Source organism: Helianthus annuus, chromosome 5, assembly GCF_002127325.2.
Source record: "Helianthus annuus cultivar XRQ/B chromosome 5, HanXRQr2.0-SUNRISE, whole genome shotgun sequence".
Classification (NCBI taxonomy): domain Eukaryota; kingdom Viridiplantae; phylum Streptophyta; class Magnoliopsida; order Asterales; family Asteraceae; genus Helianthus; species Helianthus annuus.
The window spans coordinates 134,764,078-134,784,606 of NC_035437.2; the positions used below are offsets into that span (position 1 = coordinate 134,764,078).

The 20,529-nt window shown below is 39.8% G+C and overlaps 1 protein-coding gene across 1 annotated transcript; it reads right to left on the bottom strand.

Annotated features, from left to right (window-relative positions):
• Positions 1–2,591: 2,591 nt before the first annotated feature.
• On the bottom strand, positions 2,592–6,979 carry LOC110941371 (phosphatidylinositol 4-phosphate 5-kinase 1). Its single transcript, XM_022182989.2, has 8 exons — positions 5,480–6,979; positions 5,233–5,397; positions 4,964–5,129; positions 4,768–4,878; positions 4,487–4,680; positions 4,259–4,389; positions 4,084–4,177; positions 2,592–3,262 (listed from the first exon to the last, which is right to left on the bottom strand). Exons 1-8 carry the CDS (start codon positions 6,670–6,672, stop codon positions 2,953–2,955), a joined length of 2,364 nt encoding a protein of 787 aa, XP_022038681.1. The 5' UTR covers positions 6,673–6,979; the 3' UTR covers positions 2,592–2,952.
• Between the last annotated feature and the right edge of the window lie 13,550 nt (positions 6,980–20,529).

Below are 20,529 nucleotides of genomic sequence, written 5' to 3' on the forward strand. Positions count from 1 at the left end.
CTATGTTTCTGATTGTTGCCTTTAAAAGACTCAAAGTGATCATACAAAAACTAAAAGTAGTCATTGTTTAATCTACTCGTTGAGGCCATGCACAAATAAAACTTGAGACAAACAAGTGGAACATGAAGAAAGAACAAAGATAGGGTTGGCGGTGGGCTTGCGGTGACCAGGGCCGGCTCAACCACTTTAGTGGCTTAAAGCGAAATTAAAACTCGAGACCTCTTTTCCAAAAAACACTTTTGAGAAAAAGCCTCCTTTACCCAGGCTTGGGACCGGCAAAGTAAACTTAAAGTTTATTATTGGCGAAGTTAATTTAATTTTTTTTTTTTTGTATTTTTATATTTTTTATATGTATAAAGATAAGTTCAGCACAAAACAAATATCATATAAAAAAAAATTTTAAGTTGGAGGCCGTGTTGATTTGGAGGCCTAAAGCCCAATCCTCAAAATACTTGGCCTTGGGCTGACCCTGGCAGTGACGGACGGTGAGAGCGATGGTGACGCGACAACGTTGGTGGTTACATGGTAAATTACAATTTCTTTGGTTGAATTCATCCACATTTTAATTTAATAGATCTTGAATCATTTATTTGGAGAAATTTTAGATATATGTTACAATTTCAATTCCAACATGTTACATTTTAAATTCATATTTAAATTAAATTTAAATATTTAAAAATTCTAGAAATACAATTCATATCCAAATTTCTCTGAACTATGGCCAAGGGACGAACACCCCTTAAAACTGTGTCATTTAGCCATTTATACAAAGGTCTAAATAAACACTAACCTATTATAATTAAATCATTATACGCCATAATATGTTATTACTATCATGTCTTAAACTTTGAGTTTTTAATTAACTTTCAATTCATTTTATTTTTAATATAAACAGGTTGACACAATTATCCTTAAAGTAACCAACGTGAAACTCCAACATAGGCCCTCATATAAAGTAAGAATTAACTTCAAATATGCTGATTTAATAATCATTTTAACATAAAAAAATCAGTAGGTCTTTGTATTATCCCAAAATGTATTAAAAAAATTAATTATATAATTATATTTATATTTTAAATGACAAGTCCATGTAGTTTTTCAGATTCAGACCCATGCTTCGGATCTCTGAAAGCATAAGACACGAAAACAGAGGTGATATTTTTGGTCAACAAAGTTGTTAATACCCAGCCACCATGTTTCCCTCTTATTTACACTTTTACCCCTCTCCTCTACCCCCCACCTACTTTGTGCAAATGACCAAATGCCCCCCTTCCCCACCACATATATTTACACAACACATACGTCCTGTCACGTCCCATATCCCAGCACCAAACACATCATATCTGGTGGACACATCCTAATATTTTATACCCAAATGTTTTTCTCTATAAAAATAACAATTATTTTTCCAATTTGTTATACTTTAGAGTCATATAAATGTGAATGCATTGCTTCGTATTCCCTTTTTTTATGCTTAACATACTTTAGTCCCATCAAAGGAGGCTTAAAATTAGTTGTGTATCAAAGACTTTTGATCATACATAATCACAAAACGTACTTTCGATGGTAGTTAGCTGAAAAAGTTCAATACATACATAAGACGTACTTTCAATGGTAGTTAACTGAGAAAGTTCCATACATAAGTAAAATAGAAGTAGGTGTAGGTGTGTATTTCAAATGTTCGTGCCATTGTGGTGTTGAGATACATTATTGTAAGACCAAGCGTAGTCGGGCTTTTTTTGCCAAAAAAAAGCAAAACAATGCCCACATACGGCCCCTAGGGGCGTTTTCTTGTTTGAAAATGCTTGAGGCGTGCTTTATTCCACGTCGGATCGAGAGTTGAAGTGGCCAATCACATGTTTCCATGTCTTTTTTGTCCAATAACATTTTTATGGTTTTTTTTTAATTTAATTCTATTACACCACAATGCCCATATCCCCACTACACCCATATTAGAAAACGCCCCATAATGTCTCATTGCTGACTGGGATGTCACATGACGGAAAACGCCTAAGGGTAAGAGCATTACCACTACACATGGTCTAGCCAACATTGCGTCAACGATTTTCAAAGCACGACGTTTTTAATTGAAAAAACAATATATGATTTTTATATTTATGCTTAACATTTTTTTTAGAAAATACTAAAGTGTAAAATTTCTATATTTTTTTAATATAAATGAAATTATTTCAAATATAATCTCATCTTCCTCGCTATGTTTTATATTGCTCACATCTATAAGTTCATTTGATAATGAATAAAATATAGTATATAAAACAATTATTAGGTTGTGATTATCTTATTTTATGAACTACTACCACAAAAGTATTATACAATTATCTCGAGTTCAACATATAATTTTAATAAAAGTATTATAATAATTGTTTAAAAAGGTAAATGGGCTACATGGTAAATTTACCAGCCTACCATATTGTTTCAAAATTTTGCCAAATTTGCTTTCACTTCTTTTTATGCAGACTTCTGTGCCCCCCTCCCAACACAAAAGCAAAAGTCATTCAACCACACATTCCTGCTCCTGCTTTCATATGACTTAACCAAATTACCAAACTGACCTTCTAGACATAAAACTGTTAACAATTTACAAAAATGGTCCTTCCAATATATAAACTGTCAAAAGTACCACAAAATATCCACCATGGTCTGGTTTCACTCTATAACAAGTAACACCCCTGTACATTTTCTCTTATTCCCAAACACCCTATAACCTCTTTTTTTTCTTTTTAATTTCTTCACATATTCCTTGCTACCCACAAAAATTTCAAGGAAAATAATTAAAGAAAATAACACATAATTAATCCAATTCTCCCTCACCCAACATGTACACAAACAACCCGACAACCCGAACCAATATATTCGCTGTTCCGAGCCTGCTGACTTTGTAAAAGTCAACGCGAACAAATGGTTTGATTGAATCTGTTATCAATCAAACAGTCATTTGTCTTCTACAAAGATTCTGCCTATGAAATCACGAAACCGTTTGGAATAAAGCTTTGGATCCACAGCCGAGATGGATGTTGGGTCCGCTTGTAAGGATTTGTATGCATGTTCAAGTTTCTTGCTAATATCATAATCTTGTAAAATGTCGATGATTCCAAAGTACAGTACTACCTCGTATGTTTCACCGGTTCTTGAAGGTGTCAAATTGTTGAATCCACCAGGGGTATATTGGTCAAAATCACTTCTCCTACCCATCCTCTCAGCTCTAGCTGGCATGTTTGCTCCCAGCCTGATCAACGGTTTCCTGATAAAGAAATATAATAATATTTTCATTAGAAAACACCATAGCAATAACTATGTATGAATTTAGACAAAGTCAAACCAATACCCATATGCATATGGATCAAGAATATCATTTTCCTTTTGGTAATTTTAGGAAGAAAAAGTCATTACCAAAAACATGAACTTACTATGTATGAATTTAGATGATATCAACCATTACTCATATGCCATATGGATCAATAAAAGTCATTACCATATGGACCAAAAACAAGAACGTATGTCGAGAAACGAAACTACAAGACTATAATAATACTTATTATGAATTTGGCTACATTCAATCATTATCCATATGCAATATGATCATGTACCAAGACATGCAATTAAAAAGCATAATAATACTTAAGTAAGGATTTAGATAAAGTCAACCATTACCCAAATGACATATGGATCTAGAAGAGCAATTCCAGGATTATTTTTGGAAAATTTAAGAAAAGGTCAAAGTCAAGCCAAAACACGTACATGTGTCGCGAAATGCAATTAGAAGGCCTTAATAATGCATAAAGGTCCCCACAAACAAACCTTGTCTGATGAAACTACATCAATAGCCAACCAAACACCGATTCACATTAAATATTTCCCAACCACCATGATCAAAGCACCATTTATAGAAAATGGTTGTCGACTTAAAGAACATTAAAAACTTATCAACCACCATGACAATGTCGCAATTATAAGCCAACTAAATAGGCATTTGCACCATGAATAGACGCCAGTAGAACCAGAAGTTCAATTAAAAAAAGTTAACAGAATTTAATTTAGACACATAATGACATGGAAACATACCGGCCAGACAACACACGATCCATGTCTTGTAACTCAGCTTCAAGAAACCGACATCCACGCATGAACTTTTCATTTTGGTATGAATCACTCTTTCCTGAAATGACATTAGATATTATGTTACAAATAAAACTTAATTAAGGTTATAAGCAATACCAAATATAGCAATAAACTTTACCATTTCTCAACAAAAATGGTGATAAACCCATTTTGTCACCGGTATTATCATGACGAAAGTGCATGCCAACTAGAAGACTATAATCCATTATTCTCTCGGCCTCTAAAAACTCACAATCTCTGTTTATTTGTCTGAAAACACATAAAATAAACATAACTTGTTAGCTAAATGACCTAATAACAGTGTTTAGAGGATAGAACAACCGCGTATGCTGAAAATTATACTAACTTGATTAGTTCTTTGAACCAATTTTCTTGAAGACGAAACACATAGTTGAGGTCAAGATCTTTGAGTGTGGTGGTTTCATCAATTTCTTCCTCAGGTTTATCAGTCGTACGCCCATGTGATGATCCTTTAAGATCAAATCTTCTATGGATTCGATACTCAGAGCAAAATAGATTACCCATCACGATAAACCGAGTCTACATGACAGTAAGTAGACAACGTAGTTAGTTGCAAAACCCAAAGCCAAACACCCCTAAACCATTCAAACCAGAAATTGAATTTACCTTGATGCCACCAACGGGTTTGACACAATGGACACCGAAAAACTTTGTGACAAGCGAATTCTCATAACGGCAAACATGTTGGTAATAACTTGGCAACATTTTGATTAGAACCTGAATGCATGTTTCCCAAATTTAGTTTCAAATGATAAATTATCAAGGATTTCATTATGATAAACAATAATTGAGATATTTATACCTTGACTTCTGATTTTTTCACAGTTTTGATCATAAACCGATCATCCTGCGTTAAATAAAAGAAGCTCCCACTTTTCCCAGGTGACGAAAGCTCACGAAGAGCATCGTTCCCACAAATCGCTAACATATAATCCGCAGGATCCACTTGGAACAACTCCCTCAAACGTCTAAAACCATCAACCATTAACAATTCATCAGCGATCCATCAACAACATAGAAACCCTACAGCTAAATTCATCATTCTAGCAACTGATTTAAATTAAATAATACCTAAATACATTCGGGCAATAATCTTTCCAGCGAAATTCTCCAGATTGATGCGGTGGTGTAAGCTTTGATCCTTCTGGCGGAAACCGAGTCCAAAACTTCTCTTTTGGATCAAAATCGGTCGTCTTTACATCCCTTGTTATCGAAGAATGTTTCCCAACAGAATGCCTATAATCATTAGCCATACAAACAACATCAATACAAGTCAATTCAGATTTACATTAACTATCCAATGAACTAAACCTTTTACCTGATTCCCAACTGGAGATTAAGCATCAACTCATAATTCTTATGCCCCTTCGATATCACCTGACCGGGCTTCTTCTCTTCACCGCCAATTAACCAACAAGGATTCCGCCTAAACTGCCTAATCTCATGCCTACCCAACCCCATGGAATCCCTATACAACATTGTAGCTTCAGCATTATCAATTATATCACAAGTTATATCCCCAGCTTCACCATCAGATTCCCAAATACATATCCTCGGAAAACTCCTCTCCGTCAAACTCCCCCTCGATCCATCCACCGAAGACCGTTTCCTCGCAGTCGAAACCGCCACAAAACCATCATCCAAAACCTTATGACTAAACCCTAACTTCTCCTCTTTTCCACCTGGATAAAAAGTTCCGTTTAAAATCTGTTCAGGCTGAAACATTCCAACATAACAACCACCATCCGGCCACGTGTACACCCCCTGCCCTTTCGACACACCGTTCTCCCAACACCCGTCATAACGGCATCCATTCGCCCAAATTAAAACACCTCTTCCGTCCATAACGCCGTTTCTCCAGTCTCCAACATACTCATTCCCATTCTTCCACACATAACGTCCGTTACCGTCATGTAAATTCCGCTTCCACATTCCTTCATAATAATCGCCGTTACTGAAATGCTTCTCACCGTACCCGTGCTTCCGGTCACCTAACCACGCCCCACGGTACGTGTCACCGGCTGAGCCGGTAAACGTTCCAGAACCTTCCATTCTACCGGACCTAAATTCTCCTTCATACGTCGCACCTGACGGCCACGAAAACCTACCTTTTCCCGACGCTTTACCTTTTCTCCACTCTCCTTCATACATGCAACCGTCGGACCATAAATACCTTCCAGATCCGTGCGGTACGTTGCCGGAAAAGCTTCCGATGTACAGATCTCCGTTCTGGAGGTGTTTTTCTATCATTTCCGAGCCGGATGTTGTAGCTAGGGTTTCAGTTTCAGCGTCGGAAGAGGATAATACACAACCGACGGTAACCGTCGCCAGAGCCATCGCCGGAGCTACACGGCGGCTGCCGGCGGCCTGAGATCTGCTCCGGTGAACGGAAACTAGCGGTTTAGCAGCGGTTTCTTCGTCGGATTTTTTCTTTTTAGCGGCGAATGTGTTGTCATTATCTTCAATTGACGATGGAGATGATAACGATGATGAGATTAATTGTTCCGGCATGATTTGATGATGAATGTGTGTTGAATCCGTTCAGTTTGTGTGATTTTGAAGCATTATGCAGTGAATCTATCAGCTGTTCGGTTGGTTGTTCTAGAGAGAGAAGATGAGTGATGAGAGAGAGTAAGAAGGTTAAAATCTGGAACAGAAAAGTTGGGATTATAAGGTTAGAGAGAGAGTAGAGAGAGAGTAAAGGGAATCGTCGTGAATCCGGCGTTGGTGATATCACAACATGTTGCGTTGGAAAACGTTAAGGGTTTATTATGATGATGCTTTGGCTCGTCGTTTATATTATCATCATGTATTTTTGGTATTGGTCACACAAATGATATCTTGTTATTTATCTTTACATGCTAATTCATATGTAAATCACTTTTCACTTTCGAGCTTGGGTAAGTTACAAATTTAGTCCCTTGATTATTGGGGTGTTAAAACTTAAATGTTCGGTTTCAAACTAGTTAAGCTGAAAATTAAAATGAATGGTTGTTCTATCGAAGTCAAAAACTAGGCGGAAATTGAATCTGGTTTTTTGTTCTAATGTCAAGCAATGTTTACGTAAGGTTGCCGATGGTCATTTTACCGCTGCGGTTAAGGTCCTTTGTTCTTCTGGAGTTGCACCACTTGATAAGAAAACTATGAAGGCTCTCGTGGATAAACACCCGTGCATGCCCCCTCCGACCATGCCCGCTTTCCTTCCGTCAGAGCCTCACCTTGTAGCGGAGACCGACAGTGTGCTTGGGTGTATCAAATCCTTCCCTAAAGGGACGTCATGTGGGAGAGATGGTTTGAGGGCTCAACACCTTTTGGACGCCCTTTGTGGGGAAGGGTCCGTGATTGCGGTTAGTCTCCTCAGGGCGATTTCAGCTGTGGTTAACTTATTTTTGCGGGGGGGGGGGTGCCCGAGGAGTTTGGCGGAGTTTGTTGCATCTGCTCCCCTTACGCCCCTTCTCAAGCCCGATAATGGGATTAGGCCTATTGCAGTGGGTTCGATCTGGAGGAGAGTGGTCTCCAAGGTAGCGATGAAGGGAATGGGGAAGGATATGGCCAATTATCTTGGCGACTTTCAGTTTGGGTCGGGGTTCCAAACGGGGCTGAGGCGGTTCTTCATAGTGCCAACAGGCTCTTAAATACGCACCACCAAGACGGGTCGTTGGCTATGCTTACCGTCGATTTCTCGAATGCCTTTAATCTTGTGGATAGAACTGCTCTTTTAAATGAGGTAAGGAAAATGTGTCCATCCATCTCTGCTTGGGTTGATTTTTTATACGGGCAACCTGCTAGGCTTTATGTAGGGAATGATAATATTTGGTCTTCCACGGGGGTTCAGCAGGGGGATCCTTTAGGGCCTCTCCTTTTTGCCCTTGTTTTACACCCTCTTGTTCTCCGAATTAGAGATCGTTGCAAGCTCCTTTTTCACGCCTGGTACCTGGATGATGGGACCCTTATTGGAGATGCTACTCAAGTGGCCAAGGCTTTAGACATCATTAGAGTGGAGGGCCCCTCCTTGGGCCTCCTTCTCAACATTAAAAAAACTGAAGTTTTTTGGCCTACATGCGACGGGGTGGAGACTCAAGAGGGTTTATTTCCACGGGAGATTGGTAGGCCGGTGCATGGTATGAAACTCTTGGGTGATGCTGTCAGCAGAGATGGGGAGTTTATTAGTGGTTTGGCCCTTAAAAGAGCTAAATGTGCGGTTGAGTTGATGGGATGCCTCAAACGTCTTCGGGACCCTCAGAGCGAACGCCTCCTGCTTCGTTCGTGTATGGGGGCTGCTAAACTGCTGTTTGGGCTAAGGACGTGTCAGCCTTCTTTTGTTGGGGAAGTCGTCTTTGTTTTTTGACAAGGGGCTTCAGAATGCGATCGAGAACATTGTTGTTTGTGAGGGTGCCTTTTTCGGGGACCTACAATGGAGGTTAGCTTCCCTCCCGACCCGTTTTGGGGGGCTTGGAATTTGCTCAGTTGAGGATGCCTCTTCCTACGCTTTTGCGGCTTCAAGAGCCCAATCCTAGGTTCTTCAAGACCACATCCTTCGTGAATGTGGTGGTGGGTTGTTGGACTCTGATTACACGGGTGCGTTGGACAACCTGCATAGTTCTCTTCCCGATCTTGATCTCGGCGGTTTCTACATTAAAGACACCGCCCCCATTAAAGCCCAGAAAATTCTGGCGAATGCCTTATATGGCGAAATCGTCAAGACAGTTGAAGAGAAGTTTGCTTTGTCTTCGCGGCAGCGAGCCGTGTTTGAGTGTTTGCGAGCCCCCCATGCGCAGGATTTCTTGTCTGTTGTTCTCATCGAAGGTTTAGGGCAATGTATGTCGGCTGTGGAATACCGGGCTATCCTCAAGTACCGGCTGATGGTACAGCTTTTCCCGGTTGATGACCTGTGTCCTGTATGTCGGAAGTCTTGCTTGGATTCTTTTGGGGAGCATGCAATCCATTGCAAAGAATTACCAGGATTTAAATATCGACACGATTTAGTTCGTGATGTGCTTTATGATGTCCTTAAGCGGGCAGGGATCTCGGCGAAAAAGGAAGTTCCGGTGAACTTCTTGACCGATCCATTAGAAGGGAGATCTACCCTACGGCCCGCTGACATTCTTGTTTTTGGATGGGAAGGAGGAAAACACGCGTGTGTTGATTTGACAGGTGTATCCCCCCTCGTTGGGCTAAGGGACCACGGGTTTGTGGCGGGTCAAGCAATAACTAAGGCAGAGGCGGCCAAAGTAGCTAAGCATGAGAAAGCTTGCATCGAGAATCAGCACGTGTTCGTCCCATTCGCTTTCAATACTTTTGGCGCTCTCGCCCCTGACGCGGTGCGGTTCCTCAAGCGGGTTCAACAGGTGGTAAGCAGTAACACCGCGCATGTTAAGGGGCAGAATTTTGTGTTTAGCAGGGTAGGGTTTGCTATTCAGAAGGGGGTAGCGGCGCAACTTGTTGCTCATCTACCTGCCATTAGTCTGTAATCGTCTCTGTTTTTATGATTCGTTTGTATTCAATATTTGAAGAATCTTTTAGTTTTTTGTGTTTTGTTTCGACAGGGAAAAAGTTAAAACTTAACCGATGAACATCTATACTTGATTACCTGTTTAGTGGAGAGTTCAAATGAGAATAATTTTTTTGTAAGAATAAAAAAGAAGAAATTTCAACTAATAAGGCCATCTGGGGTGGAAGACTTTTAGCACGTGATGAACATTTTTAACGAGTAATGGAAAACAAAACACCACCGCCACTCATAAGTATCACGCATTATTCATTTTTGAGTGGTGAGTTATTTTTAAATGAAGATGGGTGTGTGGTGAGTGATGGACATTTCCACTAAAATTCATCACTAGTGATGGAAAATGGCTTGATGACATGACGGAACTTGATTGGAAATTGTGAGTGAGTGATGAGTGATGACCACCCCTACCCCTCTAAGAATGTTTTATTTTACTTCGTTTAATTTTTGTATTTAATATTAGTGTAATGGTATGTTGGTAAACTTAGATGGATAATTAATTGGTAGTCTTCCTTTTTAATAGCTAATTACATTAAATTTTTAACTTATTTTAAAAAAAAATATTTTTCAAAAAAAGAAAAAATATATAATTTAAAGTGTAACATAAATTACGAGATGGGTAGCATTAAATACGAGTTGTGTAGGATAAATTTCAAAATGTGTAGGATAAATTTTGATGTATGTAAACAGAAAATTTAAGTGTGGAGGATGATAGTGTTGATTACTAATCAATTAGTTAAAAATAATAATAAATGAGTTGAAATAAAAACTATTTAATGTTTTACATTTGTACCCTTTGTTCTTTTTGTTCTTAATTTAATTTTCTTCTCAAATGAACTTTCCCCTACATGTTTATATATATATATATATATATATATATATATATATATATATATATATATAGGGTAGGGCTAGATAGAAAACCCTATCTATATAAAAAACCCTAGAAAACCCAACCTCCCGATATTTTTTTTTTTGAAAAAAATAACACATGTAATATACATGTTTTTAAGAGTTTTGGGCCAAAAAAATCAAAAAAGCGCCGAAGGGATAATTTAAAAAAAAAATTTCAGCAACTTTCAACATTTTTGTCTAACACATGTTAGGCACTGAATTTTGTTTATTTTTTTTTTAAATCCCTTCGGCGCTTTTTTGTTTTTTTGGCCCAAAACACTCTAAAACATGTATATTACATGTGTAATTTTTTTCAAAAAAAAAATGTCGGGAGGTTGGGTAAAAATGGGGGGAGATTTGGGTTTCCAGAGTTTTCTAAGAATTTGAGTGTTTTTTGTCTAGCATTACCCTATATATATATATATATATATATATAAATGAATGAGAATGCAAGAAATTTCTATTGAATTCTGGGATGATTTTTACAACTGCATTCTATGCCTTATATAGGCAAAAAGAAAAGCTATCCTACAAACAAAATACTGTACATATTGCTCTAGTGTCAGAAAAATAAACGGATACAAATAAAAGAAGGAAAAAGACAATAAGCACTATCTACAATAATGGATTCTTTTTCAGATGCATGTGCTGGGCAACAATCTGTCTAGAGATGCTGTGTACACCTGTCTCTTTAGGTCAATGTTTTCATCATGTCTTTTTAGAAATCTCTGTGTGTTGAGTCTATGGATTGTGGACTACAACAGTCTTCCAAGTCATTGCCCTTTTCGTCTTCTAAATTGATAATGTGTTGTAATTGCAAGGTGTCTCCTTCCCCTGCTGTCATACCCCGACCGCGTATAACATGCAATCGCGGCGGAAAACGTCGGGGAGTGTTGTGAACAGAATTAATTTGTTTCATAACCATGGCATACAAAGTTGTATTTTATTTATAAACAAGAGTAGTACATTGTTTCAAAACAAGAAATACCAAGTTCATAACATATTTATACTAGCCTATCTTCATTGTTAGGCTCTAAGGCACAGGTCCGCCCTAGTGTCGTGTTCATCGTCCTATGGAACAGCTCCTGAAAACACATGTGAAAGTAGGTACGTCAGCATAAAAATGCCTGTGAGATACATAGTTTTTGTGAAAATGGGATTCATGACTTGTGTTTAAAGAATGTTTAATAACAGTCAGTCATGAACCTTGTAATTTGTCTTGCTTTGTAAACCATTTGAAAAACGATAACATCAAAGGATATGTATAAATAAGTGCAAGGTTAAATGAATAACCAAGTAAAATGAGTTGAATAAGATAAGTTGTTTGTGAAAATAATGTCTTGTGAAGAATATGTTACTTATGTAAAATGTAATGTGTCTAAACTGAAATGACTTAGATAACGCCAAGATATGTAATATTATACAAACATTTATATATAGGAAGTACCAGCGGCGTATCCACCATGTTTGTATCATATTACACACGCCACGTTACTTAAATCATTTACCCAAACCAATCCACCATGTAAATTGTTCATGTGTAAACCAAATGTCAAGTGTTATTGTGTAAACCATGTCAATGTTTATGTTCAAATGTAAACCACCAAATGTGTATGTCAATGTCAACGTGTTTATGTTCAATGTAAATCGTGTAATGTGCATCCCAAAATGTATCATGTATGGTAAGCGAAATGTATCAACTTAAACCATTTGTAAAATGCACAAAACAAGTCGTTGAAGTAACACGTGGTTTAAATCAACGTTATGTTCTGTGGAAAAATGCATGCTCTATTGATATTAACATTTATGCGGTATTGTAAACTATGCATACATCCAAGCCTTGAGACTGCGGCGATAAACCCTTAAACAAATTAAAGGTTTATCTAAGTTATGTATATCGAATTCGGTCATTCCTTCCAGTCCTATCAAACCCAGGACTTCAGGAATGGGAGTTGTCAATTCCTATGGTACCACTACCTACTAACGAACGGCGTAGCTAATGTTAATGAATGTATTGTCCCATGTTAAACAAACCAAATGTCATAACAAAATGAAGGCATGTGATGTAAACAATTGTACTAAGTATGCTAAGTAAACATACGAAGCAGAAATGTTCATGTAAATCAATGTGTCCATATGCTGAGTAAACATATGCAACTGAAATGTTCATGTAAATCGATGTGTCCATATGCTGAGTAAACATATGCAACAGAAATGTTCATGTAAATCAATGTGTCCATATGCTGAGTAAACATATGCTACAGAAATGTTCATGTAAATCAATGTGTCCATATGCTGAGTAAACATATGCAACTGAAATGTTCATGTAAATCAATGCACTAAGTACGCACACAATGGGCATACATAGCATAAAATGTAATGAAATCGTGTACTATAATGTACTAACAACATAGCAGGCATATGATGTGAAAACATGGAAAGCATGAATGTAACAGATAGGCACATGTGTTTCACCCCAAAACAGTTTGGAAAACAGTAAAAGAGGGGTTCAATGTACTCACCTGAGATTGCTTTGAGTTCCTTGTATAATAACCAGATAATGCTAAAGATCACGGAATATCAACGGCACCTAATAGGTAGCTTATGTTAATATACCGGACCAAATCGGAAGGATCGGACAGTACGCGGGTTCGAAAACCAAACGAGTATGGAGACTCGTGTAATATGGTTTAACAAAGCCGACATACTAAAATGAAACTTAACCTAAGTGCTTACGGTCCATCACGACCCGTTGAGGTAGCTTATGCCACCCTAACGCGTCATTCGCGTAGAACGCGTATGGAACGCCTAACATTGCGACCACAAGGTATAACCTCGGAAGGTTATAGCTATGGTCACCTAATATGTTTGGTCGGATCCTAAAGATCGACCAAATGGGTCGGGTTCGAAAGTATAAGCGATGGTTTAGATCGCTTATCTTACGACCCTATATAAGCACTATACTAAACGTGACGAGCTAAGCATGTTAGAACATGCTTAACTAAGTTTAGAAAACAGGTTTGGCATCAAAACAAACGGCTTTGATGCTCACGAGTAGTTTGGTTACAAAATACGCAAGAATGCGCATGTTGGCCGAAACTACGGCTCGTCACTGAGCCTAGATAACGGGGTAATCAGTAGGTATGGTCACTACGGACCATAACCATCGTGATCACGCTCACGTTATGAAGTTCCATGAACTTCGCATCGACCATAAGCTGGTCAATGCAGAAAGTCAACAAAACGTTGACTTTCGGACTCGAAAAGCGAATAAAAGAGCGAAAGAAGACTTACGGAGGGTCCCCGAGTGCTAATCTAGATCAAATAGCTCAGGTATGAAACAATGGTTCCAACTTAGAGCTTTAGATCTGATTCTTGTGGGTTTTTACACAATGGGGGGGGTATTTATAGGAAAAGTGGAACCGTTAGGATCGTTTATCGAATATCGTGCCGCGATCTCGAGCGTACACTTGTCAAATTCTTGTGGTAAGTCAGAAATTGCCCCTTGGCTCTTGATTAGGTGAAAGGGCATTGCCTCTTGATCGAACGAAAGGCCAACTGCATTAAATAGATACATTGAATCTGTCTGACAGTCTCACGCGCCCCGCGTAAGGATTTGGTAAATCCTTACGCGCCCCGCCTAAGGTTCCCAGATCAGAATTTACAATTTTGGTCCCTGCACTTCAGAAACACGTATTTTGGCCCATTTTTGGCACGTTTAAGCCCCGTTAACCTCATTTCAAGGCTCTAAGATGAAGTTAAAGTGTAGGGGACATGAAATATGCTCAAAAATATTCCGGATGTCGGTTCGTTTGGCCGTACGATTGCGATGTTCGCTTAATTACGACGGAATGCGCATAAGCGCGAAAGACGATCCAAATGACGCGACGAATGGATTTTTCTCATGCCAAACACTAAGGCATAATATTAGGATTCTTACATAAATTTTTGGATGTCCAGATGTATTCAGAACGTAAGTTATGCGCGAAAGTGCAAACTTATGCACTTTTTGACACTTTTAGTCCCTGAATGATCCAAAAGTTTATTTTAGCATACCAAACCCCTCAAAGCCTATTTCTAAGCTATGTAAAGGATATTTATGGTATGTTTAACTTATGGACATGTTCCGGAATGTTCTTTACAGTTCAAATTGGCATACTTTCGCAGTTTGTCAAGTTTAGTCCCTGTAAGCGAATTAACTTGTTTTTGCCATACCAAAGCCTTCAAAACTTATTTCTAAGTTATGTAAAGGTTATTTAAGGTATGTTGAGTATATGTTGATGTTCCGGAGTATTTGTCGCATTAAACTAAGTACGTTTACGCACCAGTTTGCGTATAATTCTCTAGAAAGCGATGTAGAGTTTGAATTTGAACAAAAGTCAAAACATGAAAAATGAAAAACACAACCAAACAAACATTGGGATCAAATAACATTATTTTATTGATAATTGAACTGTTCACAATGATTACAAGCACAAATGTTACAGTCTCCCCTACTTGTGGAAATTTCGTCCCGAAATTTATTTAGAGGAAACTGATTGAAAAAGATGCGGATATTTTGCCTTCATTTGATCCTCACGTTCCCAAGTAAACTCGGGTCCACGCTTAGATTCCCAACGAACCTTGACCAAAGGAATGCGCTTGCGTTTAAGCCACTTGACTTCACGTTCCATGATTTCTACCGGTTTCTCAACAAACTTCAGTGTTTTATCAACACGAATTTCGTCAAGCGGTATGTGGAGGTTTTCATCAGCTAAACACCTCTTGAGATTGGACACGTGAAAGGTTGGATGAACATTTCCAATTTCAGGAGGTAACTCAAGTCTGTAGGCTACCTTACCGATTCTTTCGACGATCTTGAATGGTCCAACATATCTAGGTGCAAGTTTTCCTTTCTTTCCAAATCTGATCACACCTTTCCAAGGTGAGACCTTAAGTAATACACGATCACCGACTTGAAAATCCAAGGGTTTGCGTTTTAGGTCCGCGTAATTCTTCTGACGGCTTCTAGCTGTCTGAAGGTTATCACGTACTTTCTTTACCTTTTCTGTTGTCTCTAGAATGATGGCAGGTCCAGTAAGCTGAGCCTCACCGATCTCATTCCAGCAGACTGGTGAACGACATTTTCGACCATAGAGAGCCTCGAAGGGAGCCATGTTGATGCTGGAGTGATAACTGTTGTTGTAGGAGAATTCAATCAATGGAAGATGTGAATCCCAACTACCACCAAAATCGATCACACAAGCTCTAAGCATATCCTCCAGTGTCTGGATTGTTCTTTCAGATTGACCATCCGTTTGCGGATGATAAGCTGTGCTCAGATTAAGTTGAGATCCCATAGCAGACTGCATGGTTCTCCAAAAATGAGAAGTGAAACGAGCATCTCTGTCAGAAATGATGTTCAAAGGAACACCATGTCGTGCTGCAATTTCATCCACGTAGATTTGAGCAAGTTTGTCAGCCGAAAAATCCTCACGGATTGGCAAGAAATGCGTTGACTTTGTAAGACGATCAACGACTACCCAGATGGCATCGTGACCTTTCTTTGTGCGCGGGAGTTTGGTAATGAGATCCATAGTAATGTTTTCCCATTTCCAAACTGGGATCTCTGGTTGCTCCAATAAACCAGAAGGACGCTGATGTTCAGCCTTAACCTTAAGACAAGTAAGGCATTTTGATACATATAAGGCAATGTCTTTCTTCATACCAGGCCACCAATACTGTATACGAAGATCCTTATACATCTTATCTGAGCCAGGATGAATAGAATAACGAGACTTATGGGCTTCATCCATAAGCAAGGTACGAAGATTATCTTGCCTCGGGACCCACAGACGGTCCATGAAGTAATATGATCCATTGTCCTTCAGTTCAAGAGCAGGTGTTATGTGATAAGGAAATTCCTTATCCATCAAGCCTTGTGAAACACAAGCTTGTTGAGCCTGAGAAATACGGGCTTGTATATCGGTTTGAATAACAGATTGGACACATACACAATGAAGCTTAGTACGTTCCTTGCGACTTAATGCATCGGCTACGACATTCGCCTTACCAGGATGGTAGCGAATCTCGCAGTCGTAGTCGTTTAGAAGTTCAACCCAACGTCGTTGTCTCATGTTGAGCTCTTTTTGATTGAAGATATGCTGAAGACTTTTGTGGTCTGTGAAAACCACACATTTTGTACCGTACAAATAGTGTCTCCAGATTTTGAGGGCGAAGACAACTGCACCCAACTCAAGATCATGAGTGGTGTAGTTCTTCTCATGTATCTTCAACTGCCTTGATGCGTATGCTATGACTTTGTTTCTTTGCATCAGGACGCAGCCAAGTCCTAATTTAGATGCGTCGCAATAAACGACGAAATCATCGTTGCCCTCAGGCAATGTTAGGATAGGCGCGTCGCATAGCTTTTGTTTCAAAGTCTGAAACGCTTCCTCTTGTTTGACTCCCCAATCAAATGGCTTGTTCTTCTGAGTTAGAGCAGTTAGAGGAACTGCAATCTTTGAGAAATTTTCTATGAAGCGGCGGTAATAACCCGCTAGACCAAGGAAAGAACGAACTTCAGTAGGAGTAGTAGGTGTATCCCAATCCCTAATCGCACTGATCTTGGAGGGATCTACATGAATACCTTGTTCGTTGACAATATGTCCTAAGAATTGAACCTCTTTAAGCCAGAATTCACACGTGGAGAATTTGGCGAAAAGTTGTTCTTTCTTTAGGAGTTCCAAAGTAAGACGGAGATGTTGCTCATGATCAGCTCGCGTCTTAGAATATATCAAAATGTCGTCAATGAAAACAATGATGAACTTATCTAAATAAGGCTTGCAGACCCTATTCATTAAGTCCATGAAAACAGCAGGAGCATTAGTTAAACCGAATGGCATGACTGTGAACTCGTAATGTCCATAACGAGTACGGAACGCTGTCTTTGGAATATCTTCTTCATGCACACGGAGTTGATGATATCCAGATCGCAGATCAATCTTTGAAAAGTAAGAAGCGCCTTGCAACTGATCAAAGAGATCATCAATGCGAGGTAGGGGATATCGATTTTTGATGGTAAGCTTGTTAAGCTCACGATAATCGATACACATCCTAAAAGATCCATCCTTCTTCTTTACAAAGAGAACGGGAGCACCCCAAGGTGAAAAGCTAGGACGGATAAAACCTTTGTCGGAGAGTTCCTGCAGCTGTTTAGATAACTCTTGCATCTCGGACGGTGCAAGACGATATGGAGCTCTGGCAACGGGATTTGCACCAGGTACGAGATCAATACGGAACTCGACTTGGCGTGCTGGAGGTAGACCAGGTAAGTCTTCAGGGAATACTTCGGAATAATCCCGAACGACAGGAATATCTGAAATAGACTTACCCTTGCCTTTATCTGCTGTAAGATGTGCTAAGAAAGCCACATAGTGCTTTCGCAGATACTTCCGTGCTTTAAAACAGGACATGAGTTTGAGACCACCGGCAGGCTTCTCACCACGAACCTGTAGGATCTCACCTGTCGATAGCGGTACACGAACAATCTTCTCAGAACAAACTATCTCTGCGCGATGCTTGGATAACCAATCCATTCCCACAATAACGTCGAAGCTTCCAAGTTGCATTGGCGTGAGGTCAATAGGAAAAATATGGTCGTTAAGGTTTAACTGGCAGCTGCGTAGAACAGAATTAAGAACAATGGGTTCTCCACTGGCAACCTCTACTGTCAAAGGTTTACCTAGTTTCGTTCTAGACACGCGAAGCATTGTCTCAAAAGACAATGACACAAAGCTCTTGTCGGCACCCGAATCAAAAAGAACAGATGCTGGCTGATTATTAATAAAGAACGTACCGTTCACCACCTCGTTGTCTGCTTGTGCTTCTTGTGCATTCATGTTAAAGACTCGACCTCGAGCCTGAGCCTGATTCTGGTTTGCATTCTGGTTCTGGTTGGCTAGCCTTGGGCACCGATTTCTGTAGTGGGTCAGATCCCCACAGTTATAACAAGCACCTGGTGGGTAGTTTGGTCGTGCAACCTGACCCTGTTGCTGAGCAACTGGTTGAGCAGGGTTCTGAACTGCGCGATTCTGAGCAAACCGACAAACATCGGCAAGATGACCCGACTTCCCACAGTTTGTACAGAAACGGCACTGATGTTGTGGCTGATGGTGACTGTTGCATTGATTGCACAAAGGTGCACTCCCTGAATAGGGCTTCTTTGCTGGAGGCTGGTTGGGAGCTGCCTGGTTAGCTTGGGCAGTGACAGCATAGTTTTGGGAAGCCTTACGCTTCCTTGACCCCCTTGAGGAACCAGAATCCTTTCCCTTCTTGTTTTGACCTTTCTTGCTATCTTCCTTGTCAGCCGACTGTTTCTTGCCCTTGTCACCCTTCCTGTGTAGCTTATTCTTCCGAATCTGCGACTCAGTCAGTGTCGCTGATAACTCGATTGCCTGACGGAGTGTGGTAGGGTTGCTACCAGTAAGGATGTCTTGTACTGAGTCAGGTAGGCCGTCGATGTACCTTTCGATGGCCTTATCGAGTGGGGTAACCATAGTCGGGCAAAGAAGACTCAACTCCTCAAACCTATCTGTATAAGCCCTGTGCTCGCCACTATCTTGCTTCAACACATCAAATTCTTTCTCCAACGCTCGTTGCTCATGACGAGGACAAAACTCCCTCATCATAAGAGCTCTCAGTTCAGCCCATGTTTGAGCTAGAGCAACTTCTGCACCTTGATCTCTCATAACCCCATTCCACCATGTAAGAGCCCTCTTCTGAAACACGCTTGAAGAAAACTCGACTTTGCGATTGTCAGGACACTGCACATGACAGAAAGTGTTCTCGATGCTCTCGAACCACTGAAGAAGCCCAGTTGCTCCCTCAGAACCACTAAACTTGAGTGGCTTAGCCGAGCTAAAATCCTTGTATTTGCATGTACTATTGTTGTTGTTGTTGGCCTGGTTCCATTGAGCAAAGAGATTCGGAAATTGAGCAGCCATCTGCTGCGCAATAATCTCTGCCAGCTCGGCAGTAGCTATCTGGTTGTCGCGTCGAGGAGGCATTCTAGAAGAGAAAAACATGAAATGAAACGAGTGAGATGATTGGATGAAGAGAATGAGATGAAGCAAAATCAACAAAAGCAAAGATGGCGGTTATGCATCGCAAAGCAAATAAGCGACATGAAATGTTTAGTCAAAGTAAATGTGTCAGGATTAGTGTATCGCGAAGACATGCTTGCCTATAAGTGAACACTCACCCCAAGAGTTCCCAGGTAAGAGTGACTGGTCCGATTATGTGGATTTGTACGAACACTCTAGCCTTAGGCAGAAAACCCAGGGTACAGGCATTCACTCTTCCAGTTCGCACATGTTCACACTATTAACCCAAAACTTTGACGGGATTTTTGAAATCCAAAGAGGTTCAAAACCATATAACAGAGGGTTCAAAACCTTATAACAGAGGGTTCAAAACCTAGTAATTAATCATCCTAGAACAGATGATTAATTTTCAAAGCGGATTCGGAACCGAAGTTCCCGTTGTGGTTATCACCTAAGGATAGGTGATGTGCATGTTTTAAACTCTAAACACAAGATAACTTGTGTTAGGGTCCTAGAAAGTTATAGTCTAGGTCAAAGCATTACTAATAACCTAATTCCCTATAACCATTGGCTCTGATACCAACTCTTCTGTCACCACCCGACCGCGTATAACATGCAACCGCGGCGGAAAACGTCGGGGAGTGTTGTGAACAGAATTAATTTGTTTCATGACCATGGCATACAAAGTTGTATTTTATTTATAAACAAGAGTAGTACATTGTTTCAAAACAAGAAATACCAAGTTCATAACATATTTATACTAGCCTATCTTCATTGTTAGGCTCTAAGGCACAGGTCCGCCCTAGTGTCGTGTTCATCGTCCTATGGAACAGCTCCTGAAAACACATGTGAAAGTAGGTACGTCAGCATAAAAATGCCTGTGAG

What these genes read in the sequence shown, in the direction of transcription:
- LOC110941371 (XM_022182989.2), bottom strand. Translation starts at nt 6,672, where the DNA reads ATGCCGGAACAATTAATCTCATCATCGTTATCATCTCCATCGTCAATT. An exon ending in TGAAAAAATCAGAAGTCAAG is followed by an intron (nt 4,879 to 4,963) that starts GTATAAATATCT and finishes ACATGCATTCAG; the next exon opens with GTTCTAATCAAAATGTTGCC. An exon ending in AACCCGTTGGTGGCATCAAG is followed by an intron (nt 4,681 to 4,767) that starts GTAAATTCAATT and finishes ACTGTCATGTAG; the next exon opens with ACTCGGTTTATCGTGATGGG.